The sequence below is a fragment of the Eubalaena glacialis genome, chromosome 13 (assembly GCF_028564815.1).
Source record: "Eubalaena glacialis isolate mEubGla1 chromosome 13, mEubGla1.1.hap2.+ XY, whole genome shotgun sequence".
Taxonomy (NCBI): domain Eukaryota; kingdom Metazoa; phylum Chordata; class Mammalia; order Artiodactyla; family Balaenidae; genus Eubalaena; species Eubalaena glacialis.
The window spans coordinates 85,464,380-85,484,610 of record NC_083728.1 but is presented as its reverse complement, the minus strand read 5'-3'; the positions used below and the strand labels follow the sequence as shown (position 1 = coordinate 85,484,610).

The 20,231-nt window shown below is 48.2% G+C and overlaps 1 protein-coding gene across 3 annotated transcripts; it reads right to left on the bottom strand.

Moving 5' to 3' along the window:
• Positions 1-3,011: 3,011 nt before the first annotated feature.
• TBL2 (transducin beta like 2) lies at positions 3,012-15,669 on the bottom strand. 3 transcript variants are annotated; one of them, XR_009703339.1, is made up of 8 exons: positions 15,518-15,669; positions 13,917-14,047; positions 13,473-13,657; positions 12,834-12,985; positions 12,378-12,504; positions 11,866-12,018; positions 11,113-11,637; positions 3,012-3,313 (listed from the first exon to the last, which is right to left on the bottom strand). XR_009703339.1 is itself a non-coding variant. In XM_061209097.1 (7 exons), the coding sequence occupies exons 1-7, from the start codon at positions 15,645-15,647 to the stop codon at positions 11,175-11,177; spliced, it is 1,341 nt and encodes a 446-aa protein (XP_061065080.1). In that variant the 5' UTR covers positions 15,648-15,669; the 3' UTR covers positions 7,695-11,174. The 3 variants fall into 3 exon arrangements, 2 of the variants coding, with proteins under 2 accessions (XP_061065080.1, XP_061065081.1); XM_061209097.1 differs by lacking the exon at positions 3,012-3,313 and having other exon boundaries at positions 7,695-11,637; XM_061209098.1 differs by lacking the exons at positions 3,012-3,313; positions 13,917-14,047; positions 15,518-15,669 and having other exon boundaries at positions 7,695-11,637; positions 13,496-13,585.
• Positions 15,670-20,231: the final 4,562 nt, after the last annotated feature.

Here is a 20,231-nt window from a genome sequence, read left to right as displayed (position 1 = left end):
TCAAATGTTATCTTCTCAATTCAGCCTTTCTTGGCCACGCTAAGACTGCAGTATGCAGTCCCACACATACTCTGTATCCCCCTCCCCCAATATATTTTTCTCCAGAGCATTCATCACCGTCTGAAATACTATTTTACCCTCTGTCTTGTTTATTGTCTATCTACTTTCAGTAGCTCCATGAAGGTAGCAACATGGTCCCTTTTGTTTTGTTCACTGATTATCCCTAGCACCTAGAACAGAGCCTGGCACTCAGTGGGTGATCATTAAGTATCTGTTGAATGAATGAATTCCCAGCCTTGATGCTTCCTCTTCCATGAAGCCTTCCCCAGATCACTTCAAGCAGGAGGAAGGAAGCCTCGCTCCCCTGAACCACCACAGGCAGGTAGGAGAAGCCAGCCTGAAGACCACATGACCTGGGTGGACGTCCTCGGATGTTCCTGAAGATCATAAGCTTAATCACAATTAGAAGTTCTTTGACTTTTCATTTGCTCTGTATTACCTGGCTATCCCCTGTAATGGCAGCCCTGTGATGGCAGGGACCCCATCGTCAAGTTTACCAGCACATCCCCGATGCCTAGCACAGCACTTGGCACAGATGAGGTGCTTAATAGAGTGTTATCGAATGAATGAGTGAGAGAATGACCACCACACCTCCCCACAGGCTCTCTCTAGGGCCTGCCATCAGCTGTTTTCTCCCTTTCTGCCCCATCCACGTTACCTGGAAATCATCCCACTTTCTCTGTCAGAGCGATTTAGCTCCTAGGCAGCACTCAATCTCCCCCAACCAGGACGTGTGCCCAGGGCCAGTGCGCCTTTGATGACCAGGCCTCTTCCAAAATCCTTTCCATGCCTCCCCATTGCCCAAGTTCAACCTCATACCATAGTGTTAATCAGGGTCCCAAATATGATCTCAGTCACAGGGAAAAGAATGCTAGGAGGCAGAAACCCTGGGTCGGAATCCCAGCTCAGCCATGAACTTGTCTCGTGGCTTTGCGTAGGTCACTTAACCACTCTGAATCCTAGTTTTGTGTTGTGTTTTGTTTTCTGTGAAATGACTTCAATAACAATGGCTCTGTACTTCATAGGCTTGTACCGAGGACCTGGTGAGGTAGGGACCGGACAAGCTTTGTAAACCACAAAGTGCCTTGCAGGCAGAAATTCTCTTTTTGGCTTCCTGTGCCATTGCTCCTGCCATACTCTTAGCTCCAGCTGAACAAACCTGTTCCCTGTTCCCTGAACAGATTCTGCACATCACCTCTGTGCTCTTACACTGCTTCTCCCCTGAGGAATGCCACCCCCTCTCCTTCCCCACTTGCCATCCTCCTTCTGAAATACCCATCTTTTAAGACTCAACCTCCTCCACAATTATTCCAAAAGCATGTAATCCCACCCTTGCTTAGGTCCCCCTAGAGCATTGCGTTCACCTCTCTCGGCCCTTTCCTTTTATTTTACCTCCCAAAAAGCTGAGATCCTCACCCAGGCTGCTTCAGTGGAAGACAGGGTCTGAGGAACCTGCTGAGTCTCGCGGTTCTAGCCCAGAACCTGTGTATTCATCTCCCACGCTGGTATCTACGAAAATCTGTTTGAGGAAAAGCCTTGAAGACTAAGAGACTGAACTACGCTGACGTTCTCTCTTTTCTCCTTCTTGGGTTGTGTTAGAGCCCGGCTGAGAGAGAAGACAGAGGACCTGGATCAGGTCTTCTTCCTCTGAAAGCCACTTTGTAGGCTGTGCTCCTTTGTAAGGCCACCAAGGCCCACGCAGCAGTCCTGAGGAGTCAAGGAAACCTGTAGGAGGTTGTGGGCACTCCGTGTGTGTCCTCAGGCAGCAACATTGAACCTACTGGAATTCATTAAAAGAGAGGTTACAGGGGCTAAAAATGGAAACGGTTCAAAAAGCCCTTCAAAACATTCACAGGCATGGGTCCTTGATGCCTTGCTAATGAGAAGTGCCAGAAAGAAACAAGAAAACAGCCAGTGAGGGCCAGTCAGAGGCAGAGAGAGCCCAGTGCTGCCCCAGCCATGAGGACCCCCAAGAAGCTTGTTAAAATGCAGGTTCCGGGGACTTCCCTTGCAGTCCAGTGGTTAAGACTCTGTGCTTCCACTGCAGGGGGCGCGGGTTCGTTCCCTCGTCCGGGAACTAAGATCCCGCATGCCAAAACAAAAACAAAAACAAAAATGCAGGTTCCAGGGCCCTGTCCCAAGGTTTTCTATGTGGTACAGCTTTGGCACATGTATTTTATTTTCATTTTATTTATTTATCTTGCTATATAACATGCACATGCTAGAAAATTAAAAGGGTACAAAATGTTAGTAATTGTTGAAGCTGGGTAATGGAAACATAGGGGTTCGTTATACTATTCTATTTTTGTATACTCTGAAATTTTCCATGATAAAAAGTTTTTTTTAAGGGGTACAGTGAAGGGACTTCCCTGGTGGCGCGGTGGTTAAGACTCCGTGCTCCCAATTGCGGGGGCCTGGGTTCGATCCCTGGTCAGGGAACTAGATCCCACATGCATGTCGCAACTAAGAGTTCAAATACCACAACTAAGGAGCCCGCCCGCCGCAACTAAGACCCAGTGCAACCAAATAAATATTTAAAAAAAAAAAAAAAAAAGGGATACAGTGAAGTTCAAAATTAAAAAAATAAAGCAAGTCTGTCTCTCTTTCCCTCCCTGGTCCCACAGTCACCCTGTTCCCCAATGCTTAACCTTCCAGAGATGAGACAGTCTATACCAATGGCCTCAACCTGGCTGCACGTGGGAAGCTTCAAAAGATACTAATGCTTGGGTTCTTCTCCCCCATCCCCCCAGCTCCTAGAGGTTCTGAGTTACAGGACTGCAGCCTGGCCATTGGGATTTGTTCTTAAGCTTTCCAGATCACTCTAATGTACAGCCAATGTCGAGAACCACTCGTCCCCACGTTTACAAACATATGTGCAAAAGTACATATTCACACAACCGGTTGCAGCACACTCTGCATTATTCTGCACTTTGATACTTTATGTAACACATCGTTGTATTTGTTCTCTGTTGCTGCTGTGACAAATCACAACAAACTTAGTGGCTTAAACAGCACAAGTGTGTTATTTTGTAGATCAGAAGTCTGATAGGGATCTCACTGGGCTAAGTTCAAGGTTCATTCCTTCCTAGAGGCTCTAGCAGAAAATCTGTTTCCTTTCCCTTTCCAGCTTCTAGGAGCTGCCCACTCTCCTTGGTTCATGGCTCCTTCCTCCATCTTCAAGGTCAACAACATCAGGCTGAGTCCTCCTCCTGCTGCCATCTCTCTGATTTTCTCTTCCGCCAGCCTCTTCCACCTTTAAGAACATTGTGTCCTTGTGATTACATTGGGCCCACTCAGATAATACAGGATAATCTCTCTATTTTGAAGCCAGCTGATTAGTGACCTTAATTCCATCTGCTACCTTAATTCCCCTTTGGCATGTGCAGTGGACTGAATGTGACACCACAAAATTCATATTTTGAAATCTTAACCCCCAGTGTGATGGTATTAAGAGGGGCCTTTGGGACTTCCCTGGCAGTCCAGTGGTTAAGACTCCGCACTTCCACTGCAGGGGGTGCGGGTTCCATCCCTGGTCAGGGAACTAAGATCCCGCATGTTGCGCGGCACGGCCAAAAAAATTTTTTTTTAATTAAGAGGGGCCTTTGGGAGGAAATTCAGTCATGAGGGTAGAGCCCTCATGAATGAATGGTATTCATGCCCTTATAACCGGGACCCCAGAGAGCTCTCTTGCCCTTTTACTGCCGTGTGAGGACACAACGAAAAGGTGGTCATTTATGAACCAGCAAGCAGGCTCTCACCAGACACCAAATCTGCCAGTAACTTGATCTTGGACTTCCCATCTTCCAGAACTGTGAGAAATAAATTTCTGTTGTTTAAGCCATCCAGTTTATGGTACTTTGTTATAGCAGCCCAAACTAAGACAGCATGTATCCTAATGCATTCACAGGTCCCAGGTATTGGGATGTGGACATTTTTGTGGCGGGTGGGGGGAGTCATTGTTCTGCTGCCACATCACAGAAATTTGTCCAAACAAGAGGAAAGTACATTTAGTGTATTTTTAAAAAGATGATCTTATGTGTAGCCCAGTTTGGGAGCCAATGCTGAGGCCCTGATGAGAAAGAATCTGCAAGGCAGACTAAGGAGCTCTGACCCAGTTTTACTATTTAAATATTCTCCTTAAATAAAAAACAAGCAAACAAAAATATTATTTATTTGAGATCTGTAACCTCGTCATGTACATCCAGGCCTTCCTTCTCCCCACAGCCACAGGGAGGAAACATCCTGTATACTCCAAATATAGCCCATGGAAGATGTTTAGCAACTATCCCTGGAAGGAAGGAAGGAAGGAAGGAAGGAAGGAAGGGAGGAAAGAAGGAAGGAAGGAAAGAAGGAAGGGAGGGAGTGAGAGAGGAAGGAAAAAAAGGAGAGGGGAGGGAGCTCTCCTTACCCATCCTCCTGACACTGTGTCTGGTTTCCCATCTGCCTCTCTGAGTAAGCCTGTTTTTTCTTCCTCTCCAGCCTCTCTTGCTACTTCCAGACCCCTCTACACACAGGTTCTGTGATATTCAGTAATACCCTGGCTGTCCTCATTTTGTCATTTGAGTACCAGGCACTGTACTGGGCACAGGGCTGTGCCTCGCTGATGGCAGGTAACCACATTCTGACCTATGTTCTGGGTACAGGCATGGCTGGGAGGCTGCATAAGAGTGGGTTGAGAACACAAGCGCTGGAGCCAAGTTCATATCCTAACTCTGTCACTTAGGGAAGTCCCTTAACCTCTTGTTTCTCAGTTTCACCATCTCTAAGATGGGAATAGCAATATCTAACCAATAGGATGTGGTGAAGCTTAAATAGCCTAATGTGTACAAAGCACTTAGAACCTTGCCTACCACATAACCAGTATTTGCTGTTGTTACTATTATTGTTGTATTTCCTGATACCAGATCAAGCGCCTTCTGGATGGAAGGAATGCCATCTATCCATCTTTGCTTCCCAGTGGCAAGCACTGAGTATTGGGTGCAGAAACTATGCAAAAGACGGCTTTTGAATCAAAGGGTATAGGAATTCCCTGGTGGTCCAGTGGTTAGGACTGTGATGAAGGATCAAGGTGTACATGGTTTCCATGTTGGTACCTGGGTGCAGCTGGTCTCTGGGATGCTTGGAAGAATTTGAAGGTGAGAATGGAGAGTCAGTAATCAGACCACGGATACCGGTAAAGAAAACGCACAAGACTGCTTTCACGTATCCAGAACTTTTAGAACAACTCTGATACATACCTGGTCGAACCCCCAGGAACTCACAATAAAATACTGTATTGCATTTCTGACGTGTTGAGGAGAGCTTAGCATAGTGAACTTGAAATTGCAGGGAGAAGATGAAGTGTGGTCAACACAGTGTTAATAGTGTTAGATGTGGGCAAAGAGGACTCCTCCGGAGGGAGGAGTCCTGGCCTGGCCCGCTTCTTGCCATGCCCCTCCCCACGAGGCACAGTTGCAGGACCAGGGAAATGTGACCACCCAGAGCTTTTGTCCCCATCTCATCCACTAGACCCTGGACTCCCTGTCCAAACAGACACAAGTCTGCTTCAAGGGCTTGTACCACTCTCTCGCCAGGTCCATTCTCACAAAGGTGGGGCTGCCATGGTGCACACCCTAAGGCCCAAGCAGTTGGTGGCCAAGGGGCGGGTGGTGTCTTGCAGGGATGTGATGGCATGTGAGGTGTGGGCTGGGGTATCTCTTGCAATGTGGGAAAGAATCAGGTGGGAAAAGGGGGACGGCTTTGATCATAGGATGGTTGGCTTTGACAACACTTTGTGGCACAGTCCTGAGTCTGAGAATTCTAAATTTGAACTTGGCCTTCCAGGACGTTATATGAAGGTAGGAGGATAGAACATATTTGAGCTCAGCTTAATTTATAAGAAATATTAAGACATGGCATGGCATGCGGGCCTTCATTTGTATTCTTGCCTCTGGCTTTACAAATGAAAGGAATTTATTTTTTTAATTTTTTTTTTTTGGCCAGGCCGCACAGCTTGTGGGATCTTAGTTCCCCGACCAGGGATTGAACCCAAGCCCTCGGTGGTGAAAGTGCAGAGTCGTAACCACTGGACCGCCAAGGAATTCCCTAAAGGAATGTATTTTAGTACTAGATAGGCCTGAACTTAAAGATCTGGGCAAGCCATTTATTGGTTATGTGCCTTGGGCAATTTACTTGGATTCTCTAATAATACTGATGTCAAGGCTCTCTCAGTTGCAAGTAAGAGTATCCCAACTCAAACGGACAATCATAAACAGGAATTTATTGTCTCTTATAACTGACAGTCCAGTGGTGGCAACCTCAGGTGTGTCTGGATCCAGCTGTCTGAACAAGCAGCATCCTCAGCACAGCATCTCTCTACATCTTTGGCTGCTTTCCTGTGTTGGCTTCATTCCTGGACAGGACTACACATAGTTTCTTTACCTTCAACTTACTAAGCAATCCCAGCAGAAAATTAAACATATTTTCACTTTTCTAAAGTTCTGGCAAAGTCCAGGAATATGCTGATTGGTTATATGCCCACCATGGAGGGTCTGGGTCTATCCCCTATAAATTGTACAGATTAAGATTTGGGGAAGTGGGAATTCACCAAATAAAAACTAAGATGTGGTTGGTTACTGGGTTTTGCTGAGGCAAAAACAATAGTGAGTTGGTAGGGACTTAAGGCTTCGCACTCAATGTTAGCCACTATTAATGTGACCAAGAAAATGCAAATAGACTCAAACTGGGTATGTATACTGAATAGAAAGCAAGTGGAAACCACACTCATTTTCCAATTGCCCTGAACTCTGGGATCAGAGTTGGAAGCTTGAAGAAATGAAGACTTGGACATACAATCACAATCTCAAGAAGACATTCCCAGGTTTGTGTATATGAATCATGCTTTCAGTTGCTGTGGCTGATTCTGCAGTGCCAACCTGTTCTATCACTGGGCCTCAGCCTCAAGAGCTGTGTGCTCAAAACAAGCCAGGATCACCTGGAAGACTCATATTTCTGGAATTTTGTAGAGGAGAACATGAATCCCAAATTATTGTTTCTAGATATGTGGCCAATTTGGGGCAATGTTGGGTCTCTGATATAACCTATAATCATTTTTTTTTTTTATATTTATTTGGTTGTACCACGTCTTAGTTGCGGCAGGCGGGCTCCTTAGCTGTAGCATACGAACTCTTAGTTGCAGCACGCATGCGGGATCTAGCTCCCTGACCAGGGATCGAACCTGGGCCCCCTGCATTGGGAGCGCAGAGTCTTAACCACTGGGCCACCAGGGAAGTCCCAACCTATAATCATTGATAACTCATCACCATAGTATGTGCTTCCTACTTACCTCCTATAATCTCTAATTGCAGAACATCTTTTTTTTTTGGCTGCACGGTGCAGCTTGCAGGATCTTAGTTCCCCGAGCAGGGATCGAACCCATGCCCCTTGCAGTGGAAGCACGGAGTCCTAACCACTGAACAGCCAGGGAATCCCCCAGAACATCTTTTAAATAAGAGTATTGTCATTACCTTAATTGAAATTGATGAAGACTATCAACAGGCCTTTAGATGTGCACTTTTGTGGTTTAAATATTTTTTTCTATTTTTGATGACTGATAAAAATAATCTATATACCACCATTTTAAAATATTTCCCCAAATTTTTATTTTGAAAAATTTCAAACCCACAGACATTGAAATAGTAATATTAAAGTATTAACACTGCCTTCACACACAAGGATTTTTTACCAAAAAACCACGGTGGCCTCTAGGCTACATGAATATCCAGGTAACTTCTCCATGCTTACAAGAGAAGCAGCCTAATCTTTAGTGAGAGGAGCTTTCTGTCCTCAGGAAGTCTCTGTAATGACTTTTTTGTAGTGCTTTCATTCATCTTATTAGAAATTCATAGCCCTGCAAAGCACGAAGGACAGGATTTATTCCCATTTTACAGATGAGGAAACAAACTCAGAGAGGTCAAGTGATCTGTCTGTTCAAGGTCTCAAGTCAGTAAGTGCCCCAGCTGAAATTGGAACTGAAGACTTCTGACTTCCGTAACTCAACATTCTGTGGTCACTTCCTCTCCTGGATATACGAGAGTAAAGCCAGAGCCAAGCAGATGTGCAAAGTGTTTTAGTCTCATTCTTCAGACAATCAGAAAGCAAGTATTCACCAGGACCCAGGTGCATAGTATTATCAGTCAGAAGTCTATTCTTAGGAACATAAAACCACAATACACAGACGGTACTGAAATTTCTGTCAACTGCCCTGGTTTGAGTTCAACATTTATTGAGTGCTTACTCTATCCCAGGTACTGTGTGTGGGATACAGAGCAAATCGGACAGACAAGGATTCTTGTCACATTCCAGTGGGTTACTGAACAATCCAGAAGCTGCCAGTGAGACTGCTGGGCCGCATCCTGCCCACAGGAGCATTCTGTTTGGTCCCTACAGTGCCTGAGTTTTTCTGTTTGTAAGAAATAGCCAACTTCTAGCTTCTCTGAAACAGGCAACTTCTGCTGGAATCCTGACTATTAAGTTGCAGCCACGCCTGCCCCTTCCCCAGGACACATGACCCCTAGAGATCACTTCAGTTCCCACCATTTCCTACTGTCTTATACCCAGACGACTGTGGCCCAAATCACCCACTTATATTACCCACTTGACATCCATAAGCATTTAAACTGAAAATCCCTGAAGCCAACAAATATCCAAACAAGGTAATTTCAGATAGCATTAAGTAATGCAAAATAAAATAAAATAAGCTAATGTGATGGATGTGATATGATTGGTAGAAAGGGCTACTTCAGATTGGGTGGTCAGGGAGGGTTTCTCTGAAGTATAATCGAAACTGAGAACTGAATTATGACAAGCTTGACAAGACTGCCAACAGAAGAAAAAAAAATGCTTCTAAGCAGAGGGAAAAGCATAGGCACAAGTCCCCCTTGAGGCTGGAAATAACTTGGCTTGGTGGAGGAACAGCAAGGCTGGGGTGGCTGGGAAAGTGGAAACAAGGTCACGGAGGAAGGAAGAAGCCAGATTACATAGGACCTTGTAGGCCATGGTGAGAATTTTGGATTTTATTCCAACTGTGATGGGGAGTCTTTTCAGGGTTTTAACTTGGGAACAATGTGATCTGGTTTACATTTTTAAAAGATCACCCTGCTACGTAGAAAAGTGACTTAACGAGGCAAGAGAAGAAGTAGGGAGGCCAATGAGGAAGCTATGTTATAGCAGTCCAGTAGGTGACAGTGGCTAGGACCAGGATGGTAACAGAAAAGATGGAGAGAGGTAGCAGATTCAGGATATAAACTGGAATGTAACCAAAAGAATTTTCTGGTGGAGTGGATGGCAATAGTGCAGTAAGGTGGAGAGAGTATGAAAAGGGAGTACCTAAGGATAACTCCAAGGTTGTGACTTGTTCAAATATCTCTCTGAGTTGGGGGTGACTAGCGGAGGTCCCAGTTTTAGGGAGAGGGAGGAAGAATTCAGTAAATTTTCCCTAGGCTCAAGCCTTCCTAAGATTCCTCATTTCCATCTCACATCCAAGCAGTCCTCAAAGTCCCAAAATTTGAACTGGTAAATACCTAATCTATCAAATCTACCCTTCAACTCCATATTCATTGCCTCTGTCCTGATTCAATCCTCTCTCTCGAACTTTTACAACAGCCTTCTCCAGCTATGAATAAACTAACAAAAGCACTTCATAGACGTGTGAACCTCTCTCCCACCAGCCATCTTTGATGGCAGAAACCATGTCTTATTCATACTTATCTCCAGGGTCCAGTACTGCGCGCTAGGCACAGAGTAGGCACTCAGATGTTTGGTGAACTGAAAAGAAGTTCTCCTCAAACAGGATATAACCTCCTGGAAGAGAAGAGCCCTATCTCGGGATTCTGTGATTCTCCCACACAACTTAAAGCAGAACCAGATATGAAATGTACGATCAAGTCCCAGAAACTTGGCCTTCCCAAGGGATATGTTTCCTTCTAATTGAGTTTCAAACTGCCCTGTTTTAACCCAGTAGTTAATAACTGATATGGGACAACAGGTAACATGTTATGACTCTTTTCTACTTTTCTTCCAAATCTAGGGACTTCATACCCTCATACTCTCACAACATTTTTTTTTTTTTTAATTGATTTTATTTATTTATTTTTGGCTGTGTTGGGTCTTTGTTTCTGTGCGAGGGCTTTCTCTAGTTGTGGCAAGCGGGGGCCACTCTTCATCGCGGTGCGCGGGCCTCTCACCACCGCGGCCTCTCTTGTTGCGGACCACAGGCTCCAGACGCGCAGGCTCAGTAACTGTGGCTCACGGGCCCAGCTGCTCTAAGGCATGTGGGATCTTCCCAGACCAGGGCTCGAACCTGTGTCCCCTGCATTGGCAGGCAGACTCTCAACCACTGCGCCACCAGGGAAGCCCTCTCACAACATCTTTGTTACGACGTCAAGAGATAATTATTCTCCATTTCACAAATAAGAAAACTGAGGCACAGAATGAAATCCCTTAATCACTTTTTGATGAAGTTAGGTGCTTTGCTGGGTTAAGATCAGCCTTTCCCTGAGCCATACCACAGTTACGGAATTGGAAGGTATCCCAATCTCCTATCCCTGCAAGACTGCTGGTTAGTACTCAGGTGTTCCCTAGGTTTTGCCTCCACAATTACAAGCTTCTTTGCCTTTTTTTTTTTTCTTAGTTCCCCGACCAGGGAGCAAACCCAGGCCCCCTGCATTGGGAGCGCAGAGTCTTAACCACTGGACCGTCAGGGAAGTCCCATAATTACATGCTTCTTTGGATAGCAGGGTGTGTTGCCACAAGGTCAAAGACCATGTTCTCTCTTTCTCTTCTAATTACCACTCTCCTCATGCCCGGTGAAGACAGATTCCACCCCTTGGGCCCAGGAAAAAGAGAAGCACCTTGGTCGTTGGCCTGGGAGGTCAAGTAAGGCCAGGAGTCACACCAGCAAGAAGAGAGAGAGATCTAAGTAGGCAAGAATAGTTTCAGTGGGAAAAAGGAGAGAGGAGTCACCATTAAGAAAATCAGCACACCCCTTTCAAAAGGCTTCCAGCTGGGGAGTACCTGGGAAAAGCCGCGGCAGCGAAGACAGAAGGCCAGATCCTTCCTGCTGTGCCCTCCCAGAGTCATTTCCTCAAGGCACCCAGGCTCTTCAGGGCCTCCTGGGCCTGCGTCAGCTGCTGCTGTAGCCTCTGGCGGGTGCTCTCATTGGAGGCCCGCTTCAGGAGGCCCTGCATTTCTTCCACCACTGCCCGGTAGCCAGGGGTGTTGTGGAAGAGCCGCACTGCCCGGTCCCCACAGGAGGCCAGAAGCCGGCCAGTGACATCAAAGGACAAGTCATTGATACACTCCCCATGGACCTGCTCGAAGCACTCCTCCTTCTCACCCCGCCGGGTATTATAGAGATGAATACTGCTGCCACTGGCCAAAGCCAAAACCTGGGCGTCAGGGGAGAGTGCCAGGCGGCACGGCACGGTGCTCGCTTCTTCAAAACGGCCCGTCCTCAGCAAGTAGGGGTCCTGCTGCTTCTTGTATTCTACATCTGTGTCCCACAGTTTCCACGTACCATCCTTGGAGACAGAGGCCATCCTGCAGCAGGGAAAGTCACGGCTCTAGCCCCAACACACCCTGGAGGGGAGGGCACTGGGACAGCGCTAGGGACGCCAGCTAGGAAGCCAATTCCACTGCTACGTCTACTTCCTGCTGCAGGCCAGGCACCCGCCCCACTTCAGAGCCGCTGCAGAGAACGGCAGAAGGATCCTGGGCGCCAAGAGGGGCTGCAAGTCATGGGTAAGAAATCAGAGAGGAGTCACTCACCTCCGGGAGTCATTGGAGAAAGCGAAGAAGTGGATGGCTGCAGAGTGGCCCTTCAGTTCAAAGGCTCGCACAACCTCCTGGAAGTCCCCTTTTTTCCCAAAGCAGACTTCCCAAACTTTTACATCTGGGGTGAAGCCACATGAGGCCACAAATCTGCCACACAAGCCAGGTTGCATTAAAACTTAATTTTAAGGGCATCTTTTTCTGCAAATCCGCCAAAACTTTTTCCTGAGAAAGTTAATTAATCTTGTACCTAAAACACTACCTTTGAAAACTGCTTTTATACATGATCTCAGTCCATCCTCACAGCCAGGCTGTAAGATACATAGTACCCCGACCCCAACCTCTTAAAAACTATAGATGAAGAAATAGAGACTAAGGACTTGAATCCAGGTGTCCTGATTCCACACTGCCTGCCCCTTCTGCTCTCTGAAGCTGGCTCTCTGCTCCGTCCCTGGCCCCCCAGCCCCAACCTCTGCCCATGCCCGAGGCCAAAGTCCCTCCTTCCTCACCTGCTACAAGGGGATATAGCAGCAGATGTATTGTGCATCTGGTTGGTGTTGATGGTAGACAGCACCTGACCTTTCAGATTCCAGATGAGGATAGTTGTGTCACTGGAAGCAGTCATGATGAACTTCCCTGAAGGGCGAGAGGAGTGCCATGAGCTGAGGTCCATGACCTGATCGACTGACTTATGAAGACGTCCGCTGCCCAGTGTAATGTATCCACGCTTCCCTCCCAAGCCAAGGGTCACCACAGATAAGGATTTGGCTGAAGATTGTGGCAACTACCTGCCTCCCCCAGGGGACTTGCTGTGGCTCCCAGGACTCCAGGGGAGCCCAGAGCCAGGGCCCTTTTTGTCACACGGGGGTTAAGCATAACTCTCAGGCTGCATTCGCTCACTCAGTAAGTAAAACTGGGTCCATTCCCTCTTGCCTTGGGCAAGCTCCATCCTCTGAATGCCTCACCTGTGTCAGCAATGCCAATGTTGACGATGGCTGCCTTGTGCTTTTTAGGAAAGTCCTCTGGGGTGGCCGTGAAAGTATAGCCCCCATCCTCTCGCTTGGTCATCTTGAAGACACGGAGGGTATCTCCGTTAGCCAGCCAGACGATGAATGCTCTAGAGACAGGGAGCAGACAAGTCTCTCACTCCTTTGGGCACGGAGACCTGTGTGTGCCAGGTCCTATGCTAGGCAGGCTCTGGGGAAAATCAAGATCTCCCTTCAGGACTTATAGTCCAGCCTCACAACTTAAACCCTTCATTCAAAATCTCTTAAAACTCCTTACAAGGTAAGCCTCTCATAGCTCTGGCTCCTTTAGCTTCTCTCTAGGGTTTAGAAAACCATTAGAGCTTCCAAGACTACTCTGGAAGTCAGGCTTTGGTACTTCCCAAGGAGGAACAGATCTTCCCCTCTCTGCTTCCTTGCTTTGTAGCTCCATAGCCCTCCAAGGAGCCCCAGGCAGTGTTCAAGCTGTCTGGATGTTCCCTTTCTGCCACCTCAAGGGAGACCCTGGGTCCCCCCTCACTACCCCAAACAAGGTATGGGAAGGACATAAGCCTGGGTCAGGGCTTCTGCAGGCAAACCTGGGGCTCCATCCTGTCCCACCTGCAGTCAGGGCTGAAGCGCACCAGGATGGCATGGTCCAGCTCCACATTTGCTCTCATGCTGCGGTGCTCCCGCTGCAGGAAGTCCTTGGTGCTCCAGATGCGGACGGTACGGTCATCTGCACAGGTGGCCAGGTACTTGCCATTGCTGCTAAAGTCCATGCAAGATATGTTCCCACTGTGGCTCTAGGGGAAGAGTTGCAGCAAGTATGAACAGGAACCCCTTGGGCAAATGGGAAAACCCATGCAGCCACGATTCTGGGGCCCTGTTGCTTAGATTAACAGCAAGCTGCTGATGGGATGTGATGAGAAGGGATAGGATGGGGCATCCCCACTGATTTTGGTCAGAGGCAGAGGGGTCTGTAACATGCACAGAATACTACAGAGGAAAGTCTATGGGGGTGTGAGTCTTTGTATACATGTCCTGTGCGTGGGCACCATGTACCTTCAATGTTGCAGCCAGGAGGCGGTGGGTGAAGTTGTGTTGCTGAGGCTTTTCCTTGTGAATCCGCTGATGTTGTTTCTGCTTCTTGGATCTCAAGGACTTGTCAGGTGGAAATCCATTTGCTCTTTGGCCTATAAGGAAGGCCCATGTCATTCGTCCATTCACTCACTCAATAAGCACTTACTGACCACCTACGATTGGCACTGAATGGAGGCACAAGAGAGGACCAGATATGGCCCCCGTCCTCAAGAAGAGAGGGATATGGGAAAAAAACAGAGGCTTTGGAATCAGACCTGGGTTTGGATTGCATCTCTACCACTGAGTGATCCTGAGAAGGCTGCTTGCTGTTAGTGTATATAACATAACCATATAGCACCTCGTTGCACATCAGAAAAGGCGCCCTCTCTGGGCAGGCACAGCTCAGCGGGTACACAGAATGGCCAGTGGAATGCAGATTCTTGGCCAGACATCTCTAAGTGGGGGATAATGTGCACACTGGAATCTAGTGACCCTGATCTCAGGTAACTGCCCTGGGCCTTGGTTTTCTAAAAGAGAAGGTGAGAATTGGGTGAGATAATATATACAAAATGACAAGCACCGTACCCAACGCAAGCATTAAAAGGCTCAAAGGAATCCCAGGGAGAACCCAGAGATGAGAGGTAGTTGACGTGAGTTGAGTACATCCTGTGTGCTGGAAATGGTGCCAGTCATTTTTGTATCAAATAGCTAATTTAATTGAAAATCAGGCCAGGAGCAAAGCTGGCATGTGTTAGATCGCTACAGATGCTCCTCAATTCCTACAGGAAGAAAACTCCTGAGGCCACATACAAAGACAAATCTGCCTGCCCTCTGCTTGCCTCTCCAGCCTTGTCTAACAAGCCCTCCCCTCTCCCCTCACACTACAGTCAAACCAAATGCTGTTCCAGGACTCCTTGGCTTCACGCATGTTGCCATTGCCAGGAATATTCGCCCTCTCTTGGCCTCCTGGCAAACTCTTACACGTCTATCCTTCAAGACCCCGTGGCAAGTGTTCCCTACTTGACACCCCCCCGGCCCACCGACAAAAGCAGGGCTGACCACTCCCACCCTTGGGTTTCCTGTGTCTAGTACTGACCTTCCTATGAAACGTACTACACTATATTTTTCACTTACATTTTCACCTGTTCTTTTTTATCCGACATTGGACTCCCTAAAGGAAAAGACCCCAAAGCCTACAGGAGGTAGCAGGTACTCAATAAATGCTGCACGTCGGGGAACCAGAGCGTTCACAAATGAATGTCTGTCCCCTCCTCCCCGTTTTCAGAAAATAACGAACAAGGAGCGCGCTGGAGAGTTCCTGGCGCCCCCGCAGCAGCCCCGGGGAGAAGCTCAGGCTCCGAAGGAAGGCGGCTTAGCCTCAGCCACGGAGAGCTCGGCAGCGCGGGGCCTAGGTTCTAACAGGTCGTCCCGAAGTGAAACTGATGTCCCAAGAGGAGAAACTGAGGCCGGAAGGAGGGGGGGATCTCTGGCACCCCCGCAGGCCCTAACGGCCGGTCGGGCCCCGGGGAGGCCGGGAGCGACAGGTCCGGCGGGTCGCCCTCACGCGCCCCCGCCCCACTAACCTGCGGACCGGCCGCACGTCTCCTGCTCCGCGCGCAGCCACCCCCGCGCTACCGCCGCCGTCGCCATCAGGGCCAGCAGCCCGAGCAACAGCGACAGCCCCATCAGCTCCGGCATCTGCAGCAGCTCCATGTCGGCAGAGTCACTGCCACCTCAGCCTCTGGCCTCGCGAGGGCCTGCACGTCTCCGCGGGGCGGTGCACGCACGCGGGGCGGGGCCTGTTGTCGGAGCGTCCCGAGGGGCGGGGCCTGACCGTCGGGCGTCCGGAAGGACGCGGCCTGGCTATTTAAGGGGGTCTGGCCGTTGAGGCTGTGTGGCCGCAGAGGGTGGGGGGCAGGTAACGCAGTCTCTGCTCAGGCCTCCCCTTGAAGAATTTACTGATAGTCGTTATTAAAGGCGTTATTCCAGTCGTCATCACATTGGATCCTTTCAAGGAGCCATGGGACCAATTATTACTCGCATTCAACTGGTGGGAAAGTCTTCTTAGTATCAGGGGAAATTCAGATGGGCTTTTACTGTTAATGGAGAAGGGAAAGGCTATTTCTGGAATTAGGGGGTGGGACAGTCTCGTCCTCCTGAGCAGGAGGATGCTGTGTGGAGGCAGGGCATGAGCAAAATAAAAAGTAGCAGGTAAGGGAATTCCCTGGCAGTCCAGTGGTTAGGACTCCACGCTTCCATTGCAGGGGGCACAGGTTCGATCCCTGGTCGGAGAACTAAGAGTCCGCAAGCCTCGCGGCATGGGCCAAAATAAAAAAAAAAGTAGCAGGTAAGATTGGAAAGGTCTGAAGGGCCTTGAGTGCCAGCTCAATCCAGCAAACAGAGAGTAGATTCTGGTGGTTATTTCAGGGTGAGATAGCTCAGAATCGGGGTCTTGGAGATTCTTTGGATGGACTAGTGTGTGCCAAGACCAAAGACAGAAGGAAAACCAAGAGGGGGTTGCAAGGGTTCAAGAGGAAGAGGAAGGTGATAAGAGCCTGGACTCGGGGTGGCCTGGGGATAGAAAGGAAATTGAAAAGGTGATTTTAAACAAGACACTTTTAATTTTGAAATAATTATAGATTCACAGGTAGTTGGAAAAAAAAACGAAGAGGAAGTTTCCATGTATCCTTTACCCAGGTTCCCCCAATGGTAACATCTTGCATAACTATAGCGCAATATCAAAACCAGGAAATTGGCATTAATACAATCTACAGAGTTTATTCACCAAATAAAGAGATATTCTGAAAGACTAGTGATAGAATTTGGAGCAGACTAGCTGGAGAGGGAATATTCCCAGAACAAGCATGCTCCATGGGCCTCCGAGGCCCACAACCCAGAGCGAGTCGAAATGCCAGGGTCAGGGATGCCAGATTCAAACGTTTCCATGGCCACCAGGGAGCCCTTCCTGGCGGTGCAGGTCCTCTGGCCTCTGGAAGGATCCTATGAGGACAGAGGCTGCTGCAGAGACTAGATGACAGACAGACTCACCCACAACCTCGGGTGAGGAAACAGATCCAGTCAGAGAGCAAGTGAAGTGGCCTCATTTCCTTCCCTTTTGTCCTTGGTGAGGGGAGAAGGGGAGACTGGCATTGACTCAGCTGTGGGCAGTGGGGTGGAGAGGGCTAGGAGGGGGTGTCCAGAGCATTCCGGGGCTTTTCCTCCTTAATTTGCTACTTAGAACCGAAGGCCCAGCCATGAACCACTTTCTCCTAGAGACAAAGTGGTACGTTTCAGAATTTCATTCACCAAGCATTTTGCAGGTGACATTTATTGATCCAGGAGCTTTGCATTTCATTTAATCTTCTCCCATTCCCACCCCACAGATTAGGGGACTGATGCTGTAGGAGATGCTCATTAAGTGATTTTCCAGAGATGACACAGATAAAGACTGAACCTGGGAACACATGCAGGTCTGTGACTCCAGTCTATCGACGTGGGGGACAAGCAAGCGTAGGGCTACGGCTCAGTTGAGACTACCAGATTCTTTTACATTGTAAGTTCAGTTGATCTTTATAGTGGTCTTTAAGACAAGTAAGGCCATGAAATAACTTTAACCAAACCAAAAAAAAAACCCACACAACTAGGCTCAGGTCAAGTAACTTACCCAAGGTCAACAAGGAAGCCAGGGATAGAACCCAGAGTCAAACTGGGGTCTGCTACACTCCAATATCCTTATCCTTCCCACCTTGCCACTGGGCTGTGGTAAGGGCCTTGCTCTTACCCTCAAGTTCCTACAGCCCAGCTGGAATCCAAGGCTAACACTCAGAAGGACGTTAATAATGACAGAAGAGGGGAAAACTGGGCAGGTCAGGGAGGGAGATCTGCCGATGGATTTTGAGGGGCAGTGAGATTCAGCTGTACCTTCAGGGGTGGGCATTTAGACAGGGGAGACAGAGGGTAAAAGGGAATTCTAGGAGGGAAAGGAAAGCATGAGCAAAGGTGTGGCTGGAGGGATAGCAGGGCTCAGTCGCAAAGCACCTTGACCATCTGCTAGAAACCTGGCCTCATCAGAGGCAAGCAAGAGCCAGAGAAGCAATGGAAGCACAACTTCAATTTGCAATTGAAGATTCACCTTGCAGGGGCTTCCCTGGTGGCGCAGTGGTTGAGAATCTGCCTGCCAATGCAGGGGACATGGGTTCGAGCCCTGGTCTGGGAAGATCCCACATGCCGCGGAGCAACTAGGCCCGTGAGCCACAATTACTGAGCCTGCGCGTCTGGAGCCTGTGCTCCCCAACAAGAGAGGCCGCGATAATGAGAGGCCCGCGCACCGCGATGAAGAGTGGCCCCCACTTGCCGCAACTACAGAAAGCCCTCGCACAGAAACGAAGACCCAACACAGCCATAAATAAATAAAATAAATAAATAAAGATACACGAAATTGCTAAAATTATAAAAAAAAAAAAAAAGATTCACCTTGCATTGATTGGAGCCTCTCTACCTCTGGCCTCTGTGTTAGGTAAAACGATACATTTCCTCATTGTTTAAGCAGTGATTCTCAAAGTGTGGGCCCTGGATCAGCATCATTAGACATGCAAATTCTTAGACTTCATCCCATATCTGCTGAGTCGGACATTCTGGAGGTGGAGGCCTGGCAATCTGTATTTTAACAAGCTTGCTAAGTGATTCTGATGTACGCTAAAGTGTAAGAACCCATGCTTTAAACTAACTTGAGCCCCAGATGTAAGTTATTTGCAGCTCAAAGCCTCCATTACAGTGGTTCTTAACCTTGAATGCATATTGGAATCACCTTTAAAAATGCTTATGTCTAATTCCCACAGACAGGGATTCTGATTTAATTGGCCTAGACTAGACCCGCTCAAGAAGATTTTTAAAAGGCCCAACTTATTCAAATGTACTTTTAAGTTTGAGTTGTAGCTGTAAGGGATACGAGAGGCTAATGTAAGAGTCTACGTAAAAGTGATATTCTGGACTTCCCTGGTGGCATGGTGGTTAAGAGTCCGCCTGCCAATGTAGGCGACACGGGTTTGAGCCCTAGTCTGGGAAGATCCCACATGCCACAGAGCAACTAAGCCCATGTGCTACAACTACTGAGCCCACATGCCACAACTACTGAAGCCCGCGCACCTAGAGCCAGTGCTCCGCAACAAGAGAAGCCACCAGAATGAGAAGCCCGCACACCACAACGAAGAGTAGCCCCCGCTCACCGCAACTAGAGAAAGCCCGCGCACAGCAATGAAGACCCAATGCAACCAAAAAAACAAACAAAAAAACAAAAACAAAAAACAAACAGAAAAACAAAACCAAAAAAAGTGATATTCTGTCAGACCAGGGCAGTGGCCATGTGTATGGATGCTTATGAGGTCAACTTGAGACAAGAGGGAAGGGAGAAGGGCACAACCATTAAAAGGATGACATAGCCATTGAGGATACAACAAAAACTGCTTAGAACCAGCTAGACCCAAGATGGTGGAAGATTTAACTTCCAGTAGACCTTGGGCCTCACTATATGCTCATTGTAACACGTTAGCATATACTAAATGACACATTCACAGGCACCGTGACAGTTCCAAGGCCAACCATAAAAGGCCAAAAAGTGGGCAGTGGTCCAATTCCTGGAAATCTCTGCCCCTTTCCCAAAATAGTTGGAATAAACCTCCCACTCGTTAGCCTATAAAGTTACCCAGCCCATAAAAACTAACCACCCCATATTTCGGGGTGCTCTCATTTTCTGAGACGACCCCATGCCCTGGGGCTGCTCTTGCCTTCTGAGAAGGACCACATTCTGCCTATGGAATGTGTACCTCTCTCAATAAACCTGTTTTCACTTTACTATGGCTCGCTCTTGAATTCTTTCCTGTGCGAAGCCAAGGACCCTCACTTGGTGACCCATCCCAGGGACTCACCTGAGACCTGGGACATGACCATTCTCTCCTGCCCCATTTTCCTGCAACAAACTGGCCAGGCCTTGGTAACACACCGCAGGGCAGTGGGGTATAGGGAAGAGCCAAAGATGACTGTTTCCTGTTGGCACAAGTGTCTGGATGGTGGTACCCTTCCTGGGCATGGGGAGCATGGAAAGGTTCAGGTTGGAGGGGGAAGAATGTGAGCTATAGTCTTGGAAATGATGAGTTCTATTTTGGCTCCTTCAAGGTTAAGGGAGCTGTGGAACAATCAGAGGGGGAGGTCAGGGTGGCAGTCAGATGTGTGGTTGTGTCCCTCTGGGGAGAGGGCAGCGCAGATACAGAATAGGGAGACCTCAGCAGAGAGGCTGAAGGG

Excerpts from the sequence above, each read along its gene's own strand:
- TBL2 (XM_061209097.1), bottom strand. The coding sequence starts at position 15,647 with ATGGAGCTGCTGCAGATGCCGGAGCTGATGGGGCTGTCGCTGTTGCTC. Across the intron at positions 12,986-13,472 it reads CGCTTCAGCCCTGACTGCAG|AGCATTCATCGTCTGGCTGG; the intron begins GTGGGACAGGAT and ends CCCTGTCTCTAG. Across the intron at positions 12,019-12,377 it reads GCTATATCCCCTTGTAGCAG|ATTTGTGGCCTCATGTGGCT; the intron begins GTGAGGAAGGAG and ends CTTGTGTGGCAG.